We start from the raw sequence: 22,852 nt of genomic DNA, 5'->3' as shown, positions 1-22,852 counted from the left end.
AGAAAATATCAAGATCCCGGCCCAATATGATGTAATGAATCATGCACCAATAACTTTAAAATTAAATTTAAACAAACTAGTTTTTCACTAAAAAAATACTATTAAGTTTAAATCAAATAGAAGTGAGGGTTACTCAGATAGAAACAAAACACGGTCCCGTATCTAATATATTTAAAGATTATGTGGACGTAAAAGTAAAAGTAATTATATCTGTAAACACTCTTTCAATGGCAATTTAATAGGTTAACCCGCTAAAACCCGTCACCTCGAATTCGGTATAATTCATTAGTTTTATTTTATCCTTTCAATTTTTTAAGTTATAGTTTATTGATCGATACTATATGATTAAATAAGTTTAATATTCCTCTTAATAAATAACTCATTTAATGAATTTATTCTAACTAACATTATAGTTGATCTTAAATGAGATTTAAGAAAATTTCATAATGATGGGTATTGCCGATATCCTTATTGTGGTTAATGTATCTATTTTAAAAAGAATATAAGGATATTACGAGTGACACTATTTTATTTTATTTTATTAGAACTTCTTTCAATATTTTTAAAATAAAAAAAACTATCAGTATAAGAATATTCATAAAAACCTAAAATCGTTTGATAAATAATATAATATTTTTAGTTGATTATAATCTTAAATTTCAAATTTTTAAGATTCAAATAAAACACCAAACATGATTTTATACTCTTGAAAACCAAGCATGTATATATAATTATCAAAACTAATCGACTCGAATGGATCAATGATTAATAATATGCATTTAATTATCATCGATACAAATAGAGAGTAATGATCCGAAGTTTTGTTGACATATCCAATTCTAATTATGGTCGAGTTTGTACTTTTAAAACTCTAGGTGAAGTAAACGTAATTGGGATTAACACCATCGCAACGAAATCATGCATTGGAGTTGGTCCTAGGAGATTAGCACCGAAAAACAATGTTATAAGCCGGTTTGGATCGCTTATTTCAGACGCGATTATAACATAACAACATCATATGTTATCTAAAAAATAAAAAAACTAGTATCATATTGATTTGTCGCAGGTCATGCCTATAAATAAACCACATTAAAGAACTAATTATCGACATGTTGAGCAATAATACGTTTAGAATACAATATTAGTGGCGCGTTTGTTACAATATTGTAATGTCTTTGACCAGAGAGAATAGGAAAAAAATTGAGAGAAGAGAAGAGAAGCTGAATTTGGAAGTAAAAACAAAAACAAAAGGAAAAAAATGGGAATGGAGAATTGTTCAACTGTAATTACACCTTGTCGTCGTTCTGGGTCGATTCCACCTCTATTGTTGTTGGCCTTCTTCTACAGAGAGAAACCATGAACATCCAAATCAGACCTTTCACAATCCTCACCATCCCAATGGTGACAATGAGATAATACAACCACCATCCAACAAAGTCACCAATTCCCACCTCCATCAATTGCTCATTCTTCACTTGGGCCACAACCACCAGAGTCTCCACCTCCTCCCTCAACCTCCACCACCACAAGACGCCCAAGCCCGCAGCCAGGCCCACCCTCTCCACCCACCTCTCTTTTCGGGCTCCAGCGAATACCGTGTCATCCACGACGGGCCTCACCACCATCCGACACCAAACGTGGGTGGTCTCGTGCAGGCCCAGCAGAAAAATCATCCTGCTCATCAGGCTTCTCTCCGCGCCGAAACTGGACACGTCATCATCGTACTCGTAAAGGCCAGCCGCAATGCTTCCCTCGATGCCCAAACCGACGCAAACTTGAAACGCGCAAAGGAGAATCCACGCTAGAGAGAGAGAAGAAGAAGACTTGGAAGGTGTCTCACTAAAAACAGTGTTTTTACCCATGAGCCCCTGGATGAGGGTCCCTACGCTGACAACGGAAACCAAAACGTAGAGAATACATGGGTTGATGTGAAGGGCAAGGTGGAAAAGATAGGGAAAGTCTTGCGGCGAGTACTGGAACAAGGTTAGGGTCTGAAGGTAATATTGGGCAGCGGAGAGAGTCGCCAAGAGAAGAAACGACAGAGGGAGGAGGAGGCTGAGGATTATGATGGTGAAGAGGTAGAAAACCTCTCTTGGCCTCAACAACTCTTTGGCCTTTTTCTTCCAACCCATCATTTCTCTGCAAGCACCAATCATCATGAATCACACCCCCTCTTAGCTCTTTATTCACAACCCACGGGAAGTTCAACGTTAAGCTCCCTCTATGTTTGTGACTTAACAACCATTTTCTCCACCTCCAACTTCAAAAGTGGTTGCCACGTCCATTGCTTCCTTACTTCACATTTTATATATATAGGACATGCTCTTCATCATCACTCTCTTTTCATATTTATTTCCCTTTCGCCTAATTTAATATACGTATCTACGTTATTTATAACAATTCCTCGTTTAGTTATTTATCCTCTGCCATGAGTTTGGTACAAATGGATTACTCCTTTCAATAATGCTATTGTGTTTGGCTGCATTTTGACGGATCAGTGGAGACACTTTTATTGGACGACTATCCTCTTCCTCCATCATCAAGCATTTGGCATTCACATCATTTTTTAATACTACTTAGACGTACAAATATTAGGTAATATATATTCATTAATTATTATACATATTTTAAATTCGATTTAAGTATAAAATAATTAAAATCATATGAATACACATAACAACCAAAACAAAAATAAGTAAAGCGTCGAAATTTTGGAGAATCAAAGTCCATGAAGAAAAAAAATTGTTAATAAGAGTTCCGGTAAGAGTTAGTGTTTCATACCTTTAGAATAACGGTTAATAATTTTAGTGAGATTTACTAATAATTAGTATGTGTAGTTGTTTAATGTTTATTTGCATGATAAATTGTGTCCTGTCAATTTATTATAATGTCATGCCACTCATTTTAGTAGGAGTAGTAATGTGGTATCTTGTTGTCTTGATTTTATCTGAAAATGATGGCTCTCGCCATATTGAACTATACCTGAAGTTTCCATAAACATCAATTGTGAATCAAATTCTCTTACTTTTAGCTTGAATTAGATATAATTTCAGTTGGAGTTACTAAGCCAGTGGGAGTAGGAATTGTATCTCATATGGATATTTAGTTGAAAATAGGGATCTAAATCTATTCTTATAGTGCAATATTTTGTAAGAGTGCTAAAACCAATTTTACTCCTTTCTTCTTCTTTACGCTTGACCAAACATCTTTTTAAATATAAATCAAATTTTGTGGAAATAGTTATGCAGAATATTTCAATTTTTAAAACTATAAATCAGATTAAACTGATTTTGATCGATATTTAATTTTTAAGAGGAGAAAGTGTTGTAATAAAGTAATGAGGTCACCCACCAGTACTTTTAAAATACGCAAATTTGAAGAATAAAAAGAATGTGTACACCAACAACTTGATTGATTGTGAAAGTGAAAACAAGAGATAAAAATCAATTTGAGTGAGTCTAAATATAACTTTTTGAGAGCACTGCCAAAGTGAATTGGTGAATTTTTAAAACCAAACTAAAGTAGTTAATATAGTTTGACGAATTGATGAATGCTGCTGAAGGGTTATATTATTGTACCCTGTTTGGGTAAGTTGAAAAGGGCTTTGTCTCACTACTATAATCATAGTCCCCAGAGTTTAAAATTTATATGGAAACAAACAATAACTAAGAAGATCCGTATGGATTGTTTATTTTCCTCTTCTTCTTGTATAGTTGCTTTGACATCTTCTGCCAATGAAAGTTTATAAAGTAAGTTAAATTAAATATCTTTGAACAACAAAATAAATAACAAAATTATCCACCACCAACTACAATTTTAATTTTGGTGAAACTCTAATTCCGCAACACTCCAAACCAGAAAAAAAATATTATGAAAACTGACATTGGCTGAAACTTTGTTATCACAAACCCTTTACAGATTTAAGATAGAGTATTTGAAATAATTATAACTCCAATGTGTGAACAAGTTTTCTGTTTTCTTTAGGGGAAGAATTGACACCAAAGCAAAACTCAAGAAAGTATTTGTACTGTTTATGTATGGAAAAAAAAAGTTTGTTTGATTAACACTACCAATATAATAAAATAACTACTTTATAAATATTTTTAAAGTAAAATATTATATTATAATAAAATGATAATTTGATTATTGTTTATAAAATATAAAAGAAAATTAAATAAGGGCATGTGTTAGTGTTAGGTGGGGTGATGTGGGCCCCAGTAGGCAAGAAACATACTGTGTCATGTCATTTGAACTGAATAGGTTATGGTATGCGACCCAACATCCCTCTAATGTCAAAGGAAAAATATAGATTTATTAAATACATTTACCTAATAACTGATTTTTTAATAAAATATTATACAGCAATAAAATAATAATCTATACCTATACTATTTTTTGTGTCTACATCTTCCTTTTTATTTTATCTTTATATTTATTTTATTTTAGACATTCCAATCATCTTGTTATTTTTCTGGATATAATCAATTGTTTTATAATTAATCCTGGTTACGCTCTTTTTTTTCTTTGTATTTTAAAACCCATATTTCTTCTTTGTTTTTAAAATTAATATTGGTTCTGGATTTTTTTTTACATCGTGTTCTTGATTTTTTTGTACTGATCTTCTTCTCTTTTTTGGTAGTATCTCTATCTGTATTTTTTTTATATATATATTAGGTACCAAATACACATAAAAAATTTATAATAAAATAAAAAAATTAAATACACATAAATTTATAATAAATTAAAATATTACAATATAAATGTATAATTTATTTTAATAAATACTAAATACACATTTAGTAATGATAAAAAGAATTAAATACACAATAACGTCTATATTTTCGTAATATATTTATATCTATATATAAAGAATATTTCTTATACATAAATTTGTTTATATTTTATTTTTATATTACAATTATTTAAATTTAAAATTAAAAAAATATATATATTAAATTTGAAAGATACATTATATTTATTTGAAAGTAATGAGTCAAATAAAACGTTAAATTGAGATCTGGTTTGATGCACAGTTACTTTAACTCTCTCCAACGGATAAACAAACACAAAGTTACTTGAATATAGAGCATTCAGATTTTTGCACAAATACAAAGTTATTTTGATGTCATGAATATGTATTAGTGCGAATAAGAGAAAAAGATTAGAAAAAAAATATTTTGAATTTGTTATTGGAGTTTCTCATCTTATTTTTTTTTTATTTTTTTTTATTATTATATTCATCTTTATAACTGATTTTAAGAATGATATTATAGTTATTTTCACCAAGTAACTTTTTTTTTCTGTTTTTTCTTCTTCCGTTTTCATTATGCTTTTTGTTACTTTTATTTATTTATTTTACGTGGTAATTCGGTTTTTATTTTTCTTATGTGAATCAAATAAATCACAATACTTAACAATCTATTTTTTTTAATCTCAATAAGAATACGCAAATATTAAAAAAAAATATGAATGATATGTTTTATACAATTTAATTAATTTGATTATTGTTATAATTTAATCAAAATATTCGTTAACAACAATTTTATTTCTTTTGAGTGATACGCAGAAAGACATTCTGAATATTATCTGTATCTTTATTTGATTTATTTTTTAAAAAAAATTAATATTTTTTCTTTAAAATATATATATATAAATAATTTGATATTTAAAATATATGTATACACATAAATCTATATTTCATTTAAATAAATATATATATATAATAATATAATAAAAAATCAGATACACAGTAATTTGCCCTGTGTTTCCGTAGTATAATTATAATGTGAATGTAAAAAAGAATAGTAATATCAATGTAGAAATAAAAGTCATAAGTGGATTTATAACCCACTTCAATCTATCTCTCTATAGATAAACTATACAATAAATGATTATTTAATTTAATCTCTATTAGACACATCTAATATAAGATTTTCTGAATTTTTTTCTAAAGTATAATTTACAGTGTTATTTAATTTTATAAAATAGTGAATTGTGTTTAAGAAAATATTAAAATTAAAATAATAATTTATTCATATGTATGAGATAAATAGATAATCTATTGATTCGAAAAAGATAAATAAAATGTTAAACGTAGAGTGGAGTTGTAAGTTGGAAGTGATAAAAGTTGACGATGGAAAGTGTCTGTCAGCAGTGGGTGAGTTTTTTCAGAATGTTGGTGACTGGTGAGCAAGAATCAGAGGTGGAAACTGAAAAATCCTTCAATTCCACAAGCTTTTTTTAAAAACAACTTCACAAGGTTCTAAATCGTTAAATTGTTTTAAAAAATAGAAATGAGACAAATTGTTAATTATATAATTTTTCTTATTTAATCTATATATTTAAGATTAAATAAAATCATCAGCATATTAAGTTTATTTTCATATTTTATTCTCAAATAAACTTGAGATTATGTATTTTATGCAATTTGAAATATGACATGATGAAATTTAATATTTCCAACAATTTAAAAAAAAATATTGCACATTTAACTTTTTTCGATTACTATTTTTTTTATCAATTTTGACGCGGATATTAATTAGGAGGATTACAAGCATTCACATATTTGGCTAAACCATAGATAATTCTTAAATTAAAAAATAACAACTAAAGCAATTAACTATTAATTTAATGTGAATATATATATTTTTACTTTAATTTTGATTATATGTTTCTAAAGAATACATTTTATGGGATTTTTAAGTTGGTTGAGAATTATACTTAAAATATCATAAATGTGTTTGATATGTCTAAAACATTTTTATAAAAAGAGGTATAGTTATAACTATACTTATATGTATAATATAAACACACAAAAATATGACAGGTAAACTACATCCCGTCATTAATAAGTTATCATTGATTTATTTAAAAAAATATTTAATTAAAAATCACAAGACAAGGGAATTGTAAAAATAATGGAGTGGGAGACATCATTACTCTATAACTTTTAGTCCTATGAAAGCACAGGGTACTTACTTTACCTTTTGAGAGTATCAAATATGTGAAAGTGATATTTTAAAAGTATTTTTATGGAAAAAGATATTTGGAGTGTCAAACAAACTTTATTAAATAGTGCAGGGACGTTTAGGTAACCGTAATAATGTTTATGGATTGGAACTGAGTACATTTTAGTTGATAATCTAAAAAATATTAAATCATTTCTTAATTGAAAATGAAAAATTACTGTTTCAGCTGATTCTATTAAGATATAGTATCTTAAGTATGTTTTTAGTTTTAATCAAATGAATAAATTTTGATTTTAAAAGGTTAATTGATGAAAAATATAACATGGGCATATGTAGCTCACAAAAAATTAATATTTGGAAAATAAATATTATTCATCTATCTTGAAATGGATGTTAAAAATTAAATTAGATACTCAAAATTTTGGATGATTGAAAATCAAAGACAAAAATCAAAATGAAATTATTTATTTTTATCAGAAAGCTTTTCTAGATAACAATTTTCAGACATGAATTACCACTTAAAATTTTCATTGGAAACATCAAATGTAACTTTGCTTTTTCTTTCTCAGGGCTTGGGATAAAAGTTTTAATAGACACTTTTAGAATAAGAAAAAATCGAATCGATAGTGTTAAATACACCAATTTGGTCAGAAGAGTGTTGGCAAGGAAACAATGAGTATTTCCAAATATATTATTCAAAACAATCAACACAATACACAGTTAACTAGAAATCAGAAAATTCTGCATTTGATAAAATCCTAAGTTCAGAAATTATACAAAACTTGATTTATAAACACTAAGAATGAATTAGTGGCTAAAATAAAATGCAAAGCTTTTATGAAAAAATAAAAACTGAGAAGGGCAGCATAGCGTTTCATTATTTAACGAAGCATATCAATATCAGATAATCACAGACGAAAGGATGAAGGAAAAATTACATTCAGGATCCATTAACTAAAGAAGTTTCTGTCAGTATAAAAACTAAAGCAATAATAAAAGTATCAATTTGACCTCATTTTCGGTACATGGACACAGATATCAACATCCGTTCAAAAGTTCAGTTGAACTCAGCAACCAAAAACATCTAATAGTTTAATCCTATCCTTCTTATACCTCGGTAACTAAAGTGCAACAATCTCATGCTCAAACACTGGCCCGATCTTTACCCTCTGCTGCAGCCTCTAATGGCTGGAGAGCTTTGAGAGGATTCATAATCACACCATCTATGAGTCCGTATTCCTTGGCTTCTTTTGCACTCATAAAAAAGTCACGGTCTGTGTCCTGGTTAATCTTCTCCAAACTTTGGCCAGTGTGATAGGAGAGATATCCATTCAGATTTGCCTTGTGATGCAGCATTTCATTAGCCTGAGAATTTTTAATCACAAACAGTCAAGTCCAACAACATATTGTACAGAATTATGAATATATGATATGTGTACATAACTAAATACTACAGTTTCCTTTGGCAAGGTCATACACAGTGACAATGTCACTTATTGCAATGGTGTTCATAATCAAAACTAGTGCAACAGTCTGATTCAATCCAATCTATCGAAATGCTGGAGAAATCCAAATGTATAATAGTAGGGAATGGAATATAAATAGCAGGTTAATATAGGGAAGAAATCATAGTATCTATCAGGGGTATGGAATATAATGTATGAATAGAGAAATTACTAAGCATGTTTGTAAACTTAAATCTAGGTTATTAGGAAACTCACTACGTAATTAGGCATTCATCTTGAGTTAAATTAACTCATTATAGAGTTTAAGTACTGTCCTGTGATTTTAGTTTTCTTGGATAAAAGATAAAAGAAGTATATAAACTTCGTTCAGTAAAAATTAAAAGGATGAAAATGAGGTTTGTACCTGAATATCTATGTCAGTCTGGCCTCCTTGAGCACCACCAAGCGGTTGATGAATCATAATCCTTGAATTTGGCAAACTGTATCTCTTTCCTTCAGATGTGATGGAGGAAGGGATATAAAGTTAGAAAGAAGCATTTGTTTCACTTTTGGAGAAGTAGAGATGACATTCATCAAGAGAAGGAGGATACAATGATTTAAAGTTACAAGAACTATTACCAATGGTCCCTGCACTAAGCAGAAAAGCTCCCATACTGCACATGAAAAGGTTTATATAAGAATGGGAAATAAAATTTCTTCAACAAGAAATGATAAATAACTGTACTATACAATCGACTATTATTCACTTCTCATTGTCAAACTATCAATATTGATCTGATTTTTAATCCGTGGGAGTGTTAAGAATATTTTGTCAAAAGCAAAGCCTAAAGACTTTTAGTTCAACAGTTAATATTATCTTCAACAACACTACCAGTCCCATTTCACTAGATGAAGGTAAAAGGGAAAATCACAACTACACTCCCTTTACTTTTACAAATTGGAGTAGATTTGTTCAAATGAAATGCAGCAGACTTAAATACACACGGTGACAGGGAAACTATTTGCTCTCAAGATTCACAAATGGCTACTCCTGAAGCCAGTGGGAACTCAATTAAAATATATCATTCCCAGAAAAAAGGCTGTGAGAAACCAAAGATTAAATGAGCAGATTGATAAGCTTTATTTTATTTTTATTAATTGGCCTTACCAGGGTATATATACAAGTGAATAGTAGTGATAGGGAAAATACAAATTGGAATGAGGATAAGAGGTCAACCCTCCAAAATAAAGACATACAAATAAAAATGTAATCACGTGTTTCACATGATACAGCGTTGAAGTCAAAATTCTAATAAAATTAATAATAAATCATCTTAATTCTCCAAGTGTTTTCAGCAAAAAACAAATCAATCTGTTCTGAAGGCAGCATGCACTAAGAACAAATTGGGATAAAACTTTTAACTTTCTACTCATGGTGATAACAAGTAACCTGACAGCATTAGGGTAATATTGTCCAGAGAAAGAACAAAAAATTACCTAGCCGCTAATCCAACACAGACAGTAGACACATCAGGTCGAATATGCCTCATTGTATCAAATATTGCCATACCTGAGGAAAAAATAACAAAGGAAGCATTTAACATTTGAAAAGCAATAATATTCTTTTTCAACTCATGTGTAGATTGAATATAATAAAAACAATGCAATATAGTGTTAACTGAAATAATTACCAGCTGTAACCGACCCTCCTGGAGAATTTAGATACATGACAATATCCTGTTCAACATCATAAGAAAATGTTGACTAAGTGCGTGCATGACAAAATTGAGTTTATTAAACAACAGAAAATACCAAATGCAAATTCAAGATAATAATTACATCCGAATGAAGAAATACCAAAATATAATTATTTAACATCAGCTTAAGAAATGCAACGAAACACTTTATATGGAGAACGATTAAGAAGATAACCATGAGTTTTCAATGACTAAGAACAAACCTTGTTAGGATCAACAGCATCAAGGTACAGGAGCTGCGCAACTATGATGTTTGCCATATCGTCATCAACAGCTCCACCACAACGGATTATTCTCTAAATACCAAAACACATTATTAATACTAACAAGATTAAACAGAAGCTGAACACTCAACCTCAAGTAACAAGATAAAAAATGCCTACATATTGGAAAAGCTGACTTATAACACTCTGGAAACGCTCCTGCACCATAGGGGGTGGCCCTTGTCCTTGTGCATAGGTGGGAAAATAAGGGGAAGATGGGACTTGCAAATCACTCCTTGAAGAACACTATCCAAGTCAATAAATAAAGACTAAGCTTAAAGATAAAACTAATAACAAAACCAAATCTACCTTATAGACCAAATACCCTGACGTGAACTCCTCTCAGGTGTCCAAAATTCATCACCATACACTGCCTTCACAGCAGAACTTTTATTAATCTTTCTACCTTCTACTGATTTGCTTAATTTCCTGCAAACCACAGCAAGGCTTCATCCCTTAATAGGCATAAATATATCCAACATAACAGAGAATATTCTAGTCTCTTCCATGATAAATTGCCAGTTTTTTTAAAAAGGGAAATTTAAGTACAGATAAAAAGTGGATAATAACAATTCGAGCTTTATCTATCCAAAATTTAAAAACCCTTCACAGCAGACCCACCCGAGATTAATCATTTTAAAAATCCAGGCAATTCAAATTTTATCATGACATTTTTATCAAACTATTTTTCAGTTCGAAACATAACCCAAAAGTGACCCAAAACCTCACTTTCACCCTTACCCATCAGCATAAAAATTTAGGGTCCTCTTCCACAAATCTGGTGTCCAGAATTCTCTAAAATAACTAAATAATCAAGAAATGAAATCTAACCAATCGAAAACCACAAACTCACACACAAGTCATCAAAATGTAAACTTTACGGCAATTAAGTTTTTAAGAACACCACAGTACATGGGGTGCCATAAGCAAATTGATAAAGAAAAAGAAAAATACCTGGAGAGGGTGGGGAAAGAAAGGTTTTTGGAGAGAGAAGAAGAAGAGGAAGTGGAGGAAAGAAGAAGAGGGTTGAATCCGAGAGAGGAAGAGGGAGTGAAAAGGGATGTGTGCGCCATTGTTAATTGGTGGATGAGAACGAAGGTGCAAAGAAATGAGAGAGTTTGTTTAATAAGGAGAAGAAGAATAAGAAGAATAGGGATAGCGGAGTTGAGTGTTGGGGCAAAACTTGTCGACAGTGAACTCAACTCAGAAGCGTTTGTTAGTGTTGGAGGAAAGGCTCCCTGTATATTTATCAGGTCAAAAATAAATAATAGATAATATCGTTATACTTAAATATCTTGTTCTGTTTCTTAATTCTTTTTCTCTTTTATCTTTATATTAATATTTTATTATATTATGTATATTACTTTATTTTTTATATATTTTTTTAAAAATATATTGAAACAGTTTTCGGAAACAGTTTTAAATATAAAGCAGTTTATAAAATATTATTCTGTTTCGCAAGTACGAAATAAATTATCAATCTAAATTATATAAGAGAAAACAAATTATTTGAAAAAAAATATATTAGTGAATTTTTAAAAGTGTTTACTAACTTATAAAGTTTAATTCCATAAGTTCAGATATAAACAAATTTTCAACCAAAATCACCTATTAAATTTTAGGCTTAATTGTAATTTTGTTTTTTTAATATATTTTACTATATATTTGCTTGATTTTGAATTATTTTTCTACCATTTTAATCCTTTGAGTTTTAATTATATACAGTTTTTTGTTCCTGGATTTTTTTATGTAAATTTAATTCTTATTTTTTTTAATTATTCGTAACTTTGTTTCATTTTTAGTTTTAAAAACTATTAAATCCCTTCTCAATTACATTTTGATAATATGTTTATATCGTTGTTATATTTATACCTATATAAAGTGATTATACAGTATAACTATTTTTTATATAAATTTTTTTATTTTATTCTTATATTAATATTTTATTTATTTTATTTTATTTTAGTTATTTTGTTTATAACTATTTAAATTTAAAATTAAAAAAAGTTAATATTAAATTTGAAAAAAATTGTTTACGATTTTGTAATCACTGTTTTAGAATATATAATTAATTATTGAATTTACTTTTTTTTATTAACACTAGTGGGAATATAGTTTACTAAACAACTTTTTGTTTTTTTTTTCTTCCACTTTCCTTATGCCTTTTTGTTATTTTTTATTTATTTCACGTTGTAATTTAATTTATTTTTATTTTTTTATATGAAAATCAAATAAACCCTAAACCCTAAAAAGAACTTTAAAGGTTTTTATTTTTTACTTTTTTTGTAAATATTTATATTTATATATATATATAATTATAATGTGAATGAATAAATTTGTATTTTGAATTACTATAAGCATTATATATATACTCTTTAATGGGTTTATAATATAGTTTGAAAAGTATTTTTAGGATATACCTATAACTGGTAAAACATATGTTTATTCAAGTTAGTAGTGTTTTTTTTTTTTCATTTTCAAGGAACCAAGGAACCAATAAGGAAAATAAAATCAGTAATAGATTTTTAATTTCATTTTGTAGTGAAAAAATTAGATGTTAGAGATATAGTTAGGAGTTTTTAGAAAATGACGTTGATACTCATCCTTGCTTGTTAACAATTGTTAATATAGCCTCTACGCATAGTTTTTGCTCTTCTATATTGCCTACTTTTTGGTGTTTGTTTTTCTCCCTTACATCCTTATGCTATTAAAAAAATACACTCACCTCTATTTATTTTTATTAAATATCACTTATAACTTTTAAATAAACATCAACTACTCTTTTACTTTTAATAAAGGATATATATTCCTTATTTTATTTTTTTATAATAGTTTTACAATGAAGTGACACAAACACTCCTTTTATCTTATTATTTTAACTTTTATTTTTAATTTTCAAAATTTTAAAATTATTCTATTTTATATATCATTAAAGTTAAAGATAAAAATATTTTTTTTTTAAATTATACTCTTCCTTACATAACTTTTAATTAGTTTATACATTTATTATCATCAAAGTGAAAATGAAAAACTAATATATTTTAGAGTATAAATGAAAAATAAAAAGCATTACAAATTTTACAACAACTATTTTATGAAATGAGGAAGTTTTTTTTTATTTAAGTAAAAAAAAAACTTAAATGAAAACTAAATAAATATAGTTAAAAAGATAGGTATTTTTAAAATAGTATTGCACTTAAGCTTGTTTTCACTAATGAGGAGAAATTTTCGTTCAAGTAAAGCTAACATATTTTCATTCAAGTGAACTCATTTCGCTTAAGCTAGAAAACTTATTTCTCTTTTTTTCTCGTCTTTTCAATAAATTGGATTATGTATGAGTTTTTGTAAATGTAAAGTGAATATTAGTTTGTATATTCAATTGAACGTGAAATTTCAAAATGATATACATTGTATGAGGATGATGAGATTTGCATGAAATTGAGGATATGCATTTGGGATAATATATGAATCATTTTTTGATTTGTGTATTAAGTATTGATTTCTATGTTGTAATAGAGATCATTATGGTCCATACTAAGACATCAGGTGGTGAAAAACTGACAAAAGAGTTCATTACACACTATTTAATGTCTTGAATTTACTCAGATTCTTTCTCTTAGGTATTGAATCAAATTTGTAAATTTAAGTATTGAGTATTGGATTAGGTGTTAATCTTTGGTAAAGCTACTTAATACGAGTTTTCTTAAAGACGTCAATTAATATTCTGATTATTAAATTTTCTTGATATATAGATTCATGTGTGATCTATATGGTTGTTGTATGAAATTTGATTATTATGGTTGGTACATGAATTTTGCATGTCTATGTTTAATTGAAAAGAAGTTGGATTATTTATGAATTATAAATCTAATCTTCTTTTTACTCATATTTTCTTATGTTAAATATTAATTTTAATAGTTTACCATTGTGTTTGTATTATGAATTGTTTAATGGATTTATTGTATAGTTTGAAAAATATTTTGAGAATGTTGCAATCATGACCTATAATTAATAAAACATATGTTTATTCAAGTTACTGTTTTTTCTTGTTCAATTTCAAGTAACGAATAAGGAAAATACAATAAGAAAAATACAAATTAGTAATAGATTTTTAATTTCATTTTGTAGTGGAAAAAATAGATGTAGAGATATGGTTAGGAGTTTTTAAACTCTTATCTACCTTAATCATGTTTTAGAAGTTAGAAAACAATTTCTGTATATAATTTTTATCAAGATGGGAGCAACTCAAAGAAAGTTGATACTCACCCTTGCTTGTTAACAATTCTTAATATAGCCTCTATGCTATGCATAGTTTTTGCTTTTATATATTGCTTACCTTTTGAGTTTGTTTGTCTCCCTTTACATCCTTATGTTATTAAAAAAATACACTCACCTCCCTTTAGTTTTTATTAAATATCACTCCTAATTTTTAAATAAATATCAATCTCTCTTTTACTTTTAATAAAGGATATATATCCCTTATTTTTTGGTTTATAATATTTTTAAAATGAAGTGACGCATACACTCATTGTATTTTATTATTTTCATTTTCAATTTTCAAAATTTTAAAAATATTATATTTTATATATTATTAAAGTTCAAGATAATTTTTTTATCATCAAAAAATGAAAAACTAACATATTTTAGAGTATAAATGAAAAATAATGCATTGCAAACTTTATATAAGTATTTTATGAAATGAGAAAGTAAAACTTAAATGAAATCTCAATAAATATAGTTAAAAAAGTAGGTATTTTAAAAAAGTAGAAAGTGTGCAAATGTTTTTTTAGAATATTATCGAAGAAAGAGTTAGTTAGACATTTTCATAAATGTTCATATTTTTTTTTTCTATGAAATAAGACATTGAGTGGTAGGAAATTATATTAATTGGTGCTTGAATATGACATTGGCTGAATATTAATTACTTCAAAGAAGATAACTAATATTTCTTCACTAAAATTGGGAAACATAGAAATAGGGGCAACCCCTATTTGATTTGATGAACACGAACTCAATCAGATTCATATAAATAACCGTTAAATCCTTTATCCTCTATGAAGGGAACAGTACTCTCTCAGACTCAATCAGATTCAATTCTCCGCTGTGATTACACCTTGTGGTTGTTAACGATGGTGTGCAAGGCGGTCACGCAATTGCCACTCAACTGGAAGAGAATGGTAGATTCCTGGCGGAAGGGCATGTCGACGCCGGGAGACTCGTCGTAAGCGTCGTCGCAACTGGATTTGTAAGATATAACGGCGCTCATTTTGTGATAAGCGTCCACCACGTTCAGCTGGGCCACCAAATTCAGAGACTCGTTTATGCTGTCCAACATGTCTCCGTACTGCGACTTGCAAATGTTGAGTGCGTCCAAGGCGTTCTTCTTTGTGGTTGGGTCTTGAAGCTGCTTGGAGATGGAAGCAGCGATGTCGCTGGCCTTCTTGAGGGTGGCTTTCATCTCGGTCTCAAGAGCTTTGACGGGGTCGAAGGAGCCACCAAGGAAGGGGGCGATGGTATCGGTGCAGAGGGTTGGGTTATCGGTGCCGCTGCAGAATTGTGTAAGCGCAGGTGTAACAGCTAGAAGCTGACGGGAGCCTGAGTTTAGAGGAGTGGAACGGGCGGCGGCGATGGTGGATAGAAGGAGGCAAGAGAGTGCTCCGACGAGGAAAAGGGTTTGGTTGAATCTGAAGTGGTCCATTGTCTCTCCTCCTTGATAGAAGCGTCTTCTTGATGTTCTTCTTCTTCTTGGAGCAGAGACAAAGGACCAACTTCGATCGGGTTGCATTTTGTTTGAGCTACGCATGGGTATTTTATAGCTCACATTTTTCACTATTCCCTTCTTCTCAACCACACGTTCCTCCGTAACCACAAAATTAACCACCGGCTGACCGGTAAAACTTACTTAAATCAGTTATCCATCCCATGATTTCGCGTGTTTCCTTCTAAAAACAGCCTAAATTAACCTTCCAAATTTTTTTTATTAGCAAAACAAATTAAAAGTTAAGCTTTTAGTACTATAGAAAAATATAAAAAATGGTAACTTCTTAATCTCTTATACGTGCATGCATCACTACCTGTGATTCAATTCTCTCTATGTTTGCATCATGTTGTTTTGAAGAATAATATTTCACCCACCTATTTTTAAAACAACTAATTCACAACTCCTTATAATTTTAATATAAAACATTATATTATATGAATAATAAATATTAATAAAATTTTGAAATAGAATAATGAAATATAAAAGTTGTTAAACATATCATAATACTTTTGTTTTTCCTCTCACGATCATTGTGAAATCAAATTAGGTATTCCTTGCCTGCATTTTTGTTTTCCCTCCCATTTTCCTTGCAGTTGCACACTACTACAAAAAGAAAGTTACTTAAAGGTCTATTCAGAAGAAAGTTAAAAAGAAAAAAGAGAATTAATTATGGGTTGAGGTAGATTGAGCTAAACTACAATTATGTCTTTCTTTTTTAACTTACTCTCTATTTTGTCCACTCATAATGAAACTTGTCATACATGTTGAGGGTCCACCCACAGGAAGCTTAAAATAAAAGGCATAATTGATTGAGTTTCTATTATACTAAACCTCAATTAAGTGTACATGCATGTTATATATTAATTGATTATAAGTTTCTTTTCAACTTGCTTATATGCATGTTATTAATGTTACGAGACTTAATGAGATTAAAAAAAATACTTTTTTAAATTATATTATATTTTGAATTTGAGATTTAATAATTTTGAAGTATGAATTTAAAATATGTTTTATATTTGTCAATTTAATATGTAGTTCCAATTTTTTATTTGCAATTCTTTTATCATACTTTAATTTTTCTTAAATTGGTATATGAAAAGGAATTATACATCATTTGCAATTAATTTCTTAAATAAATAAAATTTCAATTTTTAAGTAATTTCTCAATATATTTTTTCCAATTTTAGAAAATTATTATTTTATAATTAATCATCTCTCTATTTTAACTCATATTTATTCTTATTAAATTCTAATTATATGAGTTAACCCTGTCATATTAGGAGAGACATGACATTGTGATTATTTATGCGCATGAGAATTTCACAGTGAGACCGTACACTACAAGAAAATCATAAAATAGAAACCAATTTTTAGAGACTGAAAAAAAATTGGTTTCTAAATTAGTTTCTATTATTTTCTATTATTGTTAAATAGTTTCTAAATTGGTATCTAATTAGCAACTAAGATTTTAACTACCAATTATTTAGTTTCTAAATTTGGTAGCAAAAACCTTGGTTGCTAATTAGATACCAATTTAGAAACTATTTAACAAAAATAGAAAATAATATAAACTAATTTAGAAACCAAATTTCTTTTTAGTTTCTAAAATGGTCTCTAATTTAATTACTATTGCAACTAATTATTTTGGTTTCTACAAATTGGTTTCTATTTCATGATTTTCTTGTAGTGGTATGACATGTGCAGATCTCTGAGTCTAAGTTCATGTACGAGTATTCCAGAAGTATAGTCAAATGTCTGAGTATGTTGATCAGTAAAAGTCTCTCATGAGAAATCTGAATGATAAATTAAGATAGACATTTGATGGATTTTGAGAAAATGTATGAGAATTGATAGTTTTATGTTGATATTTAAAGTTCTATTTATATTTGAAGTTTTAAAAATAGTTGACTCTTGCCCTATTGTTTTTATTGTGTTTTATTTTCTTTAATATATGATGATAGTATTACACGAGAGCATATGTTACGGGTGATAGAACTCCTCAGTGAAAAACTAGAGGATGAAAATGTTTATTTTATTTTGGAATATTTTGTTTTAATTTTATGTAAATATTTAAAATTCCTATGAAAAAATATATATTTTGAAACAATATATGAAATAGTTATATATATATATATATATTTCAGATTATAGTTATTAAATGTGGGAAAAATATAGAGAATGTTACAAGCTCTAAAGATTTATTGTTTACTCTTCTTTTATAAATAATTGTATTTTTACATATATGATATATATGATGTGAATGAATAAATTTGTATTTTGAATTACTATAAATATTGCACATACACTTTGATGGGTTTAAAGTATAGTGTGAAAAATATTTATAGGGTGTACCTATAGTTCATGAAACATATACACTTTGATGGGTTTATTATAGTATAGTGAGAAAAATATTTTTTTAGGGTGTACCTATAGTTCATGAAACATATGTTTATTCAAGTTAGTAGTTTTTTTTTTCATTTTCAAGGAACTAAGGAACCAATAAGGAAAATAAAAATTAGTAATAGATTTTTAATTTCATTTTGTAGTGAAAAAAATAGATGATAAAGATATGGTTAGGAGTTTTTAGCAGTTAGAAAACAGTTTCTGTATATATATATTTTATCAAGATGGGAGCAACTCAAAGAAAATGACGTTGGTACTCATCCTATCTTGTTAACAATTCTTAATTTAGCCTATATTGTATCGGTATGGGCGAGGCCAAGGTCCACGTAGCTGTCTGAGGCCGAGTCTACTCGACCGAGACCAGAGGGACCTGGCTGAGACTTAATAGACGTGGCCGAGACGACAAGGCTGATGACCCACTCGACTGACACCTTAGGAAACTTGGCCGAGACCTTAGAGGACCTGGTTGAAACTTAAGAGATGTGGCTGAGACCTTCGGGATTTGGCCCATGGCCGACCCATACCATGGGAACTTGGCCGACGGCCGACCCTCACTGCAGTTAACGCTCAAACCAAAATCAGTGAAGTTAATCCATCATCAAGAATTAGGTAATGCAACTTTAAGCGGTATCCACCTTGATAAACGGGCCCAACAAGATAGACCTATTAGAATAATATAAGTAGCACGCATTCCAAGGAGTAAGGTATGTCATTTATTATTGTTCACCTACCTGAGAGCTGACCACCCGCTTTACTGACTTGAGCGTCGGAGTGCCTTCACAGGTACCCCACCATCCGGTGTTCACCCGAGACCGAGTGCCAAAGGAGAAGCAGGAGGACGAGAAGAATCCCGGCTCACCACCCAACAACCTGACCGACCGAAGAAAAGGAGAAGAAGACTTCAATAGTTCTCTAGGTCCCATCTCCCTAGTAGGAACATATATGAATAGTTTTTTTGTTTTTCTCCCTTTACATCCCAATGTTATTAAAAGTTGCACTCACATCTGTTTAGTTTTTATTAAATATCACTTCTAATTTTCAAATAAATATCAACTTCTCTTTTACTTTTAGTAAAAGGATATATATCCCTTATTTTACTTTTTATAATATTTTTACAATGAAGAGTGACACAAACACTCATTTTATTATATTATTTAACTTTTATTTTTAATTTTCAAAATTTTAAAAATATTCTATTATATATATTATTAAAGTTCAAGATAATTTTTTTAAAAAATTATAATCTTCCTTACCTAAATTTTAATTAATTTATCAAAGTGAAAATGAAAAACTAATATATTTTAGAGTTTAAATGAAAAATAATACATTACAAACTTATAACTATTTTATGAAATGCGAAAGTTTATTTTTTTATTTAAGTAAAAAAACTTAAATGACACGTAAAATTAAATAAATATTGTTAAAAAGGTAGGTATTTTTTAAAAAGTAGAAAGTGCGGAAATATTATTTTAAAAAATATTACTGAAGAAAACGTTAGATATTTTCATAAATATTGATTTCTATGAAATAGCACAGGTGTTGAGTGGTAGGAATATAATTTGTACCAAATTATATTAATTGGTGCTTGAATATGATATTGGCTGAATATTAATTACTTAAAAAAAGACAACTAATATTTCTTCACCAAAATTGGGAAACATAGAAATAGGGGCAACCCTATTTGATGAACCACGATCTCAATCAGATTCATACAAATAACCATTAAATATAAATATATAAAACTCTCAACCCTCTATCCTCTATGAACGGAACAGTACTCTCTCAGACTCATTCCTCCGCTGGGATTATTACACCTTGTGGTTGTTAACGATGGTGTGCAAGGCGGTCACGCAATTGCCACTCAACTGGAACAAAATGGTGGATTCCTGGCGGAAGGGCATGTCGACGCCAGGAGACTCGTCATAAGCGTCGTCGCAGCTGGATTTGTATGATATAACGGCGCTCATTTTGTGATAAGCGTCCACCACGTTAAGCTGGGCCACCAGATTCAGAGACTCGTTTATGCTGTCCAACATGTCTCCGTACTGCGACTTGCAGATGTTGAGCGCGTCCAAGGCGTTCTTCTTTGTGGTTGGGTCTTGAAGCTGCTTGGAGATGGAAGCAGCGATGTCGCTGGCCTTCTTGAGGGTGGCTTTCATCTCGGTCTCAAGAGCTTTGACGGGGTCGAAGGAGCCACCAAGGAAGGGGGCGATGGTATCGGTGCAGAGGGTTGGGTTATCGGTGTCGCTGCAGAATTGTGTAAGCGCAGGTGTAACAGCTAGAAGCTGACGGGAGCCTGAGTTTAGAGGAGTGGAACGGGCGGCGGCGATGGTGGATAGAAGGAGGCAAGAGAGTGCTCCGACGAGGAAAAGGGTTTGGTTGAATCTGAAGTGGTCCATTGTCTCTCCTCCTTGATAGAAGTGTCTTCTTGATGTTCTTCTTCTTCTGGGAGCAGAGACAAAGGACCAACTTCGATCGGGTTGCATTTTGTTTGAGCTACGCATGGGTATTTTATAGCTCACATTTTTCACTATTCCCTTCTTCTCAACCACACGTTCCTTCGTAACCACAAAATTAACCACTGGCTGACCGGTAAAACTTACTTAAATCAGTTATCCATCCCATGATTTCGCGTGTTTCCTCCTAAAAACAGCCTAAATTAACCTTCCAAATGTTTTTTTATTAGCAAAACAAATTAAAAATTAAACTTTTAGTACTATAGAAAAATATAAAAAATGGTAACTTCTTAATCTCTTATACGTGCAAGCATCACTACTTGTGTGATTCAATTCTTTCTATGTTTGCATCATGTTGTTTTGAAGAATAATATTTCACCCACCTATTTTTAAAACAACTAATTCACAACTCCTTATAATTTTAATATAAAACATTATATTATATGAATAATAAATATTAATAAAATTTTGAAATAGAATAATGAAATATAAAAGTTGTTAAACATATCATAATACTTTTGTTTTTCCTCTCACGATCATTGTGAAATCAAATTAGGTATTCCTTGCCTGCATTTTTGTTTTCCCTCCCATTTTCCTTGCAGTTGCACACTACTACAAAAAGAAAGTTACTTAAAGGTCTATTCAGAAGAAAGTTAAAAAGAAAAAAGAGAATTAATTATGGGTTGAGGTAGATTGAGCTAAACTACAATTATGTCTTTCTTTTTTAACTTACTCTCTATTTTGTCCACTCATAATGAAACTTGTCATACATGTTGAGGGTCCACCCACAGGAAGCTTAAAATAAAAGGCATAATTGATTGAGTTTCTATTATACTAAACCTCAATTAAGTGTACATGCATGTTATATATTAATTGATTATAAGTTTCTTTTCAACTTGCTTATATGCATGTTATTAATGTTACGAGACTTAATGAGATTAAAAGAAAATACTTTTTTAAATTATATTATATTTTGAAATTGAGATTTAATATTTTTGAAGTATGAATTTAAAATATGTTTTATATTTGTCAATTTAATATGCAGTTCCAATTTTTTATTTGCAATTCTTTTATCATACTTTAATTTTTCTTAAATTGGTATATGAAAAGGAATTATACACCATTTGTAATTAAGTTCTTAAATAAATAAAATTTCAATTTTTAAGTAATTTCTCAATATATTTTTCCAATTTTAGAAAATTATTATTTTATAATTAATCATCTCTCTATTTTAATTCATATTTATTCTTATTAAATTCTAATTATATGAGTTAACAGGAAAAACATGACATTGAGATTATTTATGCACATAACTGTGTGAATTTCACGGTGAGATAGTATGACATATGCAGATCTCTGAGTCTAAGTTAATGTACGAGTATTCCAAGAGTAGAGTCAAGTATTTGAGTATGTTGATAAGTAGAAGTTTGTCATGAGAAATGTGAATGATAAATTATGATAGACACTTGATGGATTTTGAGAAAATGTATGAGAATTGATAGCTTTATGTTGATATTTAAAGTTCTATTTATATTTGAAGTTTTAAAAATAGCAGACTCTTGCCCTATTGTTTTTATTGTGTTTTATTTTCTTTAATATGTGATGACTGTGTACTTACACGAGAGCAGATGTTACGGGTGATAGAACTCTTCAGTGAGAAGTTGGAGGATGAAAATGTTTATTTTATTTTGAAATATTTTGTTTTAGTTGTACATAAATATTTAAAATTCCTATGAAGAGGGATATGTTTTGAAACAATATATGAAAGAGTGAAAAAAATAATCAATATTACAAACTCT

The 22,852-nt window shown here is 29.3% G+C and overlaps 4 protein-coding genes across 4 annotated transcripts; all 4 read right to left on the bottom strand.

Moving 5' to 3' along the window:
• Positions 1-1,089: 1,089 nt before the first annotated feature.
• On the bottom strand, positions 1,090-2,395 carry LOC137830201 (uncharacterized). Its single transcript, XM_068637383.2, has one exon. The coding sequence runs from the start codon at positions 2,157-2,159 to the stop codon at positions 1,287-1,289; it is 873 nt and encodes a 290-aa protein (XP_068493484.1). The 5' UTR covers positions 2,160-2,395; the 3' UTR covers positions 1,090-1,286.
• A 5,496-nt stretch (positions 2,396-7,891) lies between these two features.
• CLPP5 (nuclear encoded CLP protease 5) lies at positions 7,892-11,684 on the bottom strand. The gene is made up of 9 exons (XM_068637382.1): positions 11,388-11,684; positions 10,743-10,862; positions 10,554-10,668; positions 10,374-10,466; positions 10,105-10,150; positions 9,911-9,983; positions 9,053-9,087; positions 8,838-8,926; positions 7,892-8,333 (listed from the first exon to the last, which is right to left on the bottom strand). The coding sequence occupies exons 1-9, from the start codon at positions 11,504-11,506 to the stop codon at positions 8,112-8,114; spliced, it is 912 nt and encodes a 303-aa protein (XP_068493483.1). The 5' UTR covers positions 11,507-11,684; the 3' UTR covers positions 7,892-8,111.
• Positions 11,685-15,540: 3,856 nt separating this feature from the next.
• Positions 15,541-16,131, bottom strand: LOC150025997 (uncharacterized). The gene has a single exon (XM_090304850.1). It carries the CDS (start codon positions 16,129-16,131, stop codon positions 15,541-15,543), a length of 591 nt encoding a protein of 196 aa, XP_090160976.1.
• A 4,274-nt stretch (positions 16,132-20,405) lies between these two features.
• On the bottom strand, positions 20,406-20,996 carry LOC150025996 (uncharacterized). Its single transcript, XM_090304849.1, has one exon. It carries the CDS (start codon positions 20,994-20,996, stop codon positions 20,406-20,408), a length of 591 nt encoding a protein of 196 aa, XP_090160975.1.
• Between the last annotated feature and the right edge of the window lie 1,856 nt (positions 20,997-22,852).

The sequence above is a fragment of the Phaseolus vulgaris genome, chromosome 7, assembly GCF_051622355.1.
Source record: "Phaseolus vulgaris cultivar YP4 chromosome 7, ASM5162235v1, whole genome shotgun sequence".
In the NCBI taxonomy this organism is placed as follows: domain Eukaryota; kingdom Viridiplantae; phylum Streptophyta; class Magnoliopsida; order Fabales; family Fabaceae; genus Phaseolus; species Phaseolus vulgaris.
Note: the sequence above shows the minus strand (reverse complement) of the source record. Positions and strands in the feature narration are given on the sequence as shown.

What these genes read in the sequence shown, in the direction of transcription:
- LOC137830201 (XM_068637383.2), bottom strand. Translation starts at nt 2,159, where the DNA reads ATGATGATTGGTGCTTGCAGAGAAATGATGGGTTGGAAGAAAAAGGCC.
- LOC150025997 (XM_090304850.1), bottom strand. Translation starts at nt 16,131, where the DNA reads ATGGACCACTTCAGATTCAACCAAACCCTTTTCCTCGTCGGAGCACTC.
- LOC150025996 (XM_090304849.1), bottom strand. Translation starts at nt 20,996, where the DNA reads ATGGACCACTTCAGATTCAACCAAACCCTTTTCCTCGTCGGAGCACTC.
- CLPP5 (XM_068637382.1), bottom strand. Translation starts at nt 11,506, where the DNA reads ATGGCGCACACATCCCTTTTCACTCCCTCTTCCTCTCTCGGATTCAAC. An exon ending in CAGGGTATTTGGTCTATAAG is followed by an intron (nt 10,669 to 10,742) that starts GTAGATTTGGTT and finishes GTGTTCTTCAAG; the next exon opens with GAGTGATTTGCAAGTCCCAT. An exon ending in ATGCTGTTGATCCTAACAAG is followed by an intron (nt 10,151 to 10,373) that starts GTTTGTTCTTAG and finishes GATGTTGAACAG; the next exon opens with GATATTGTCATGTATCTAAA.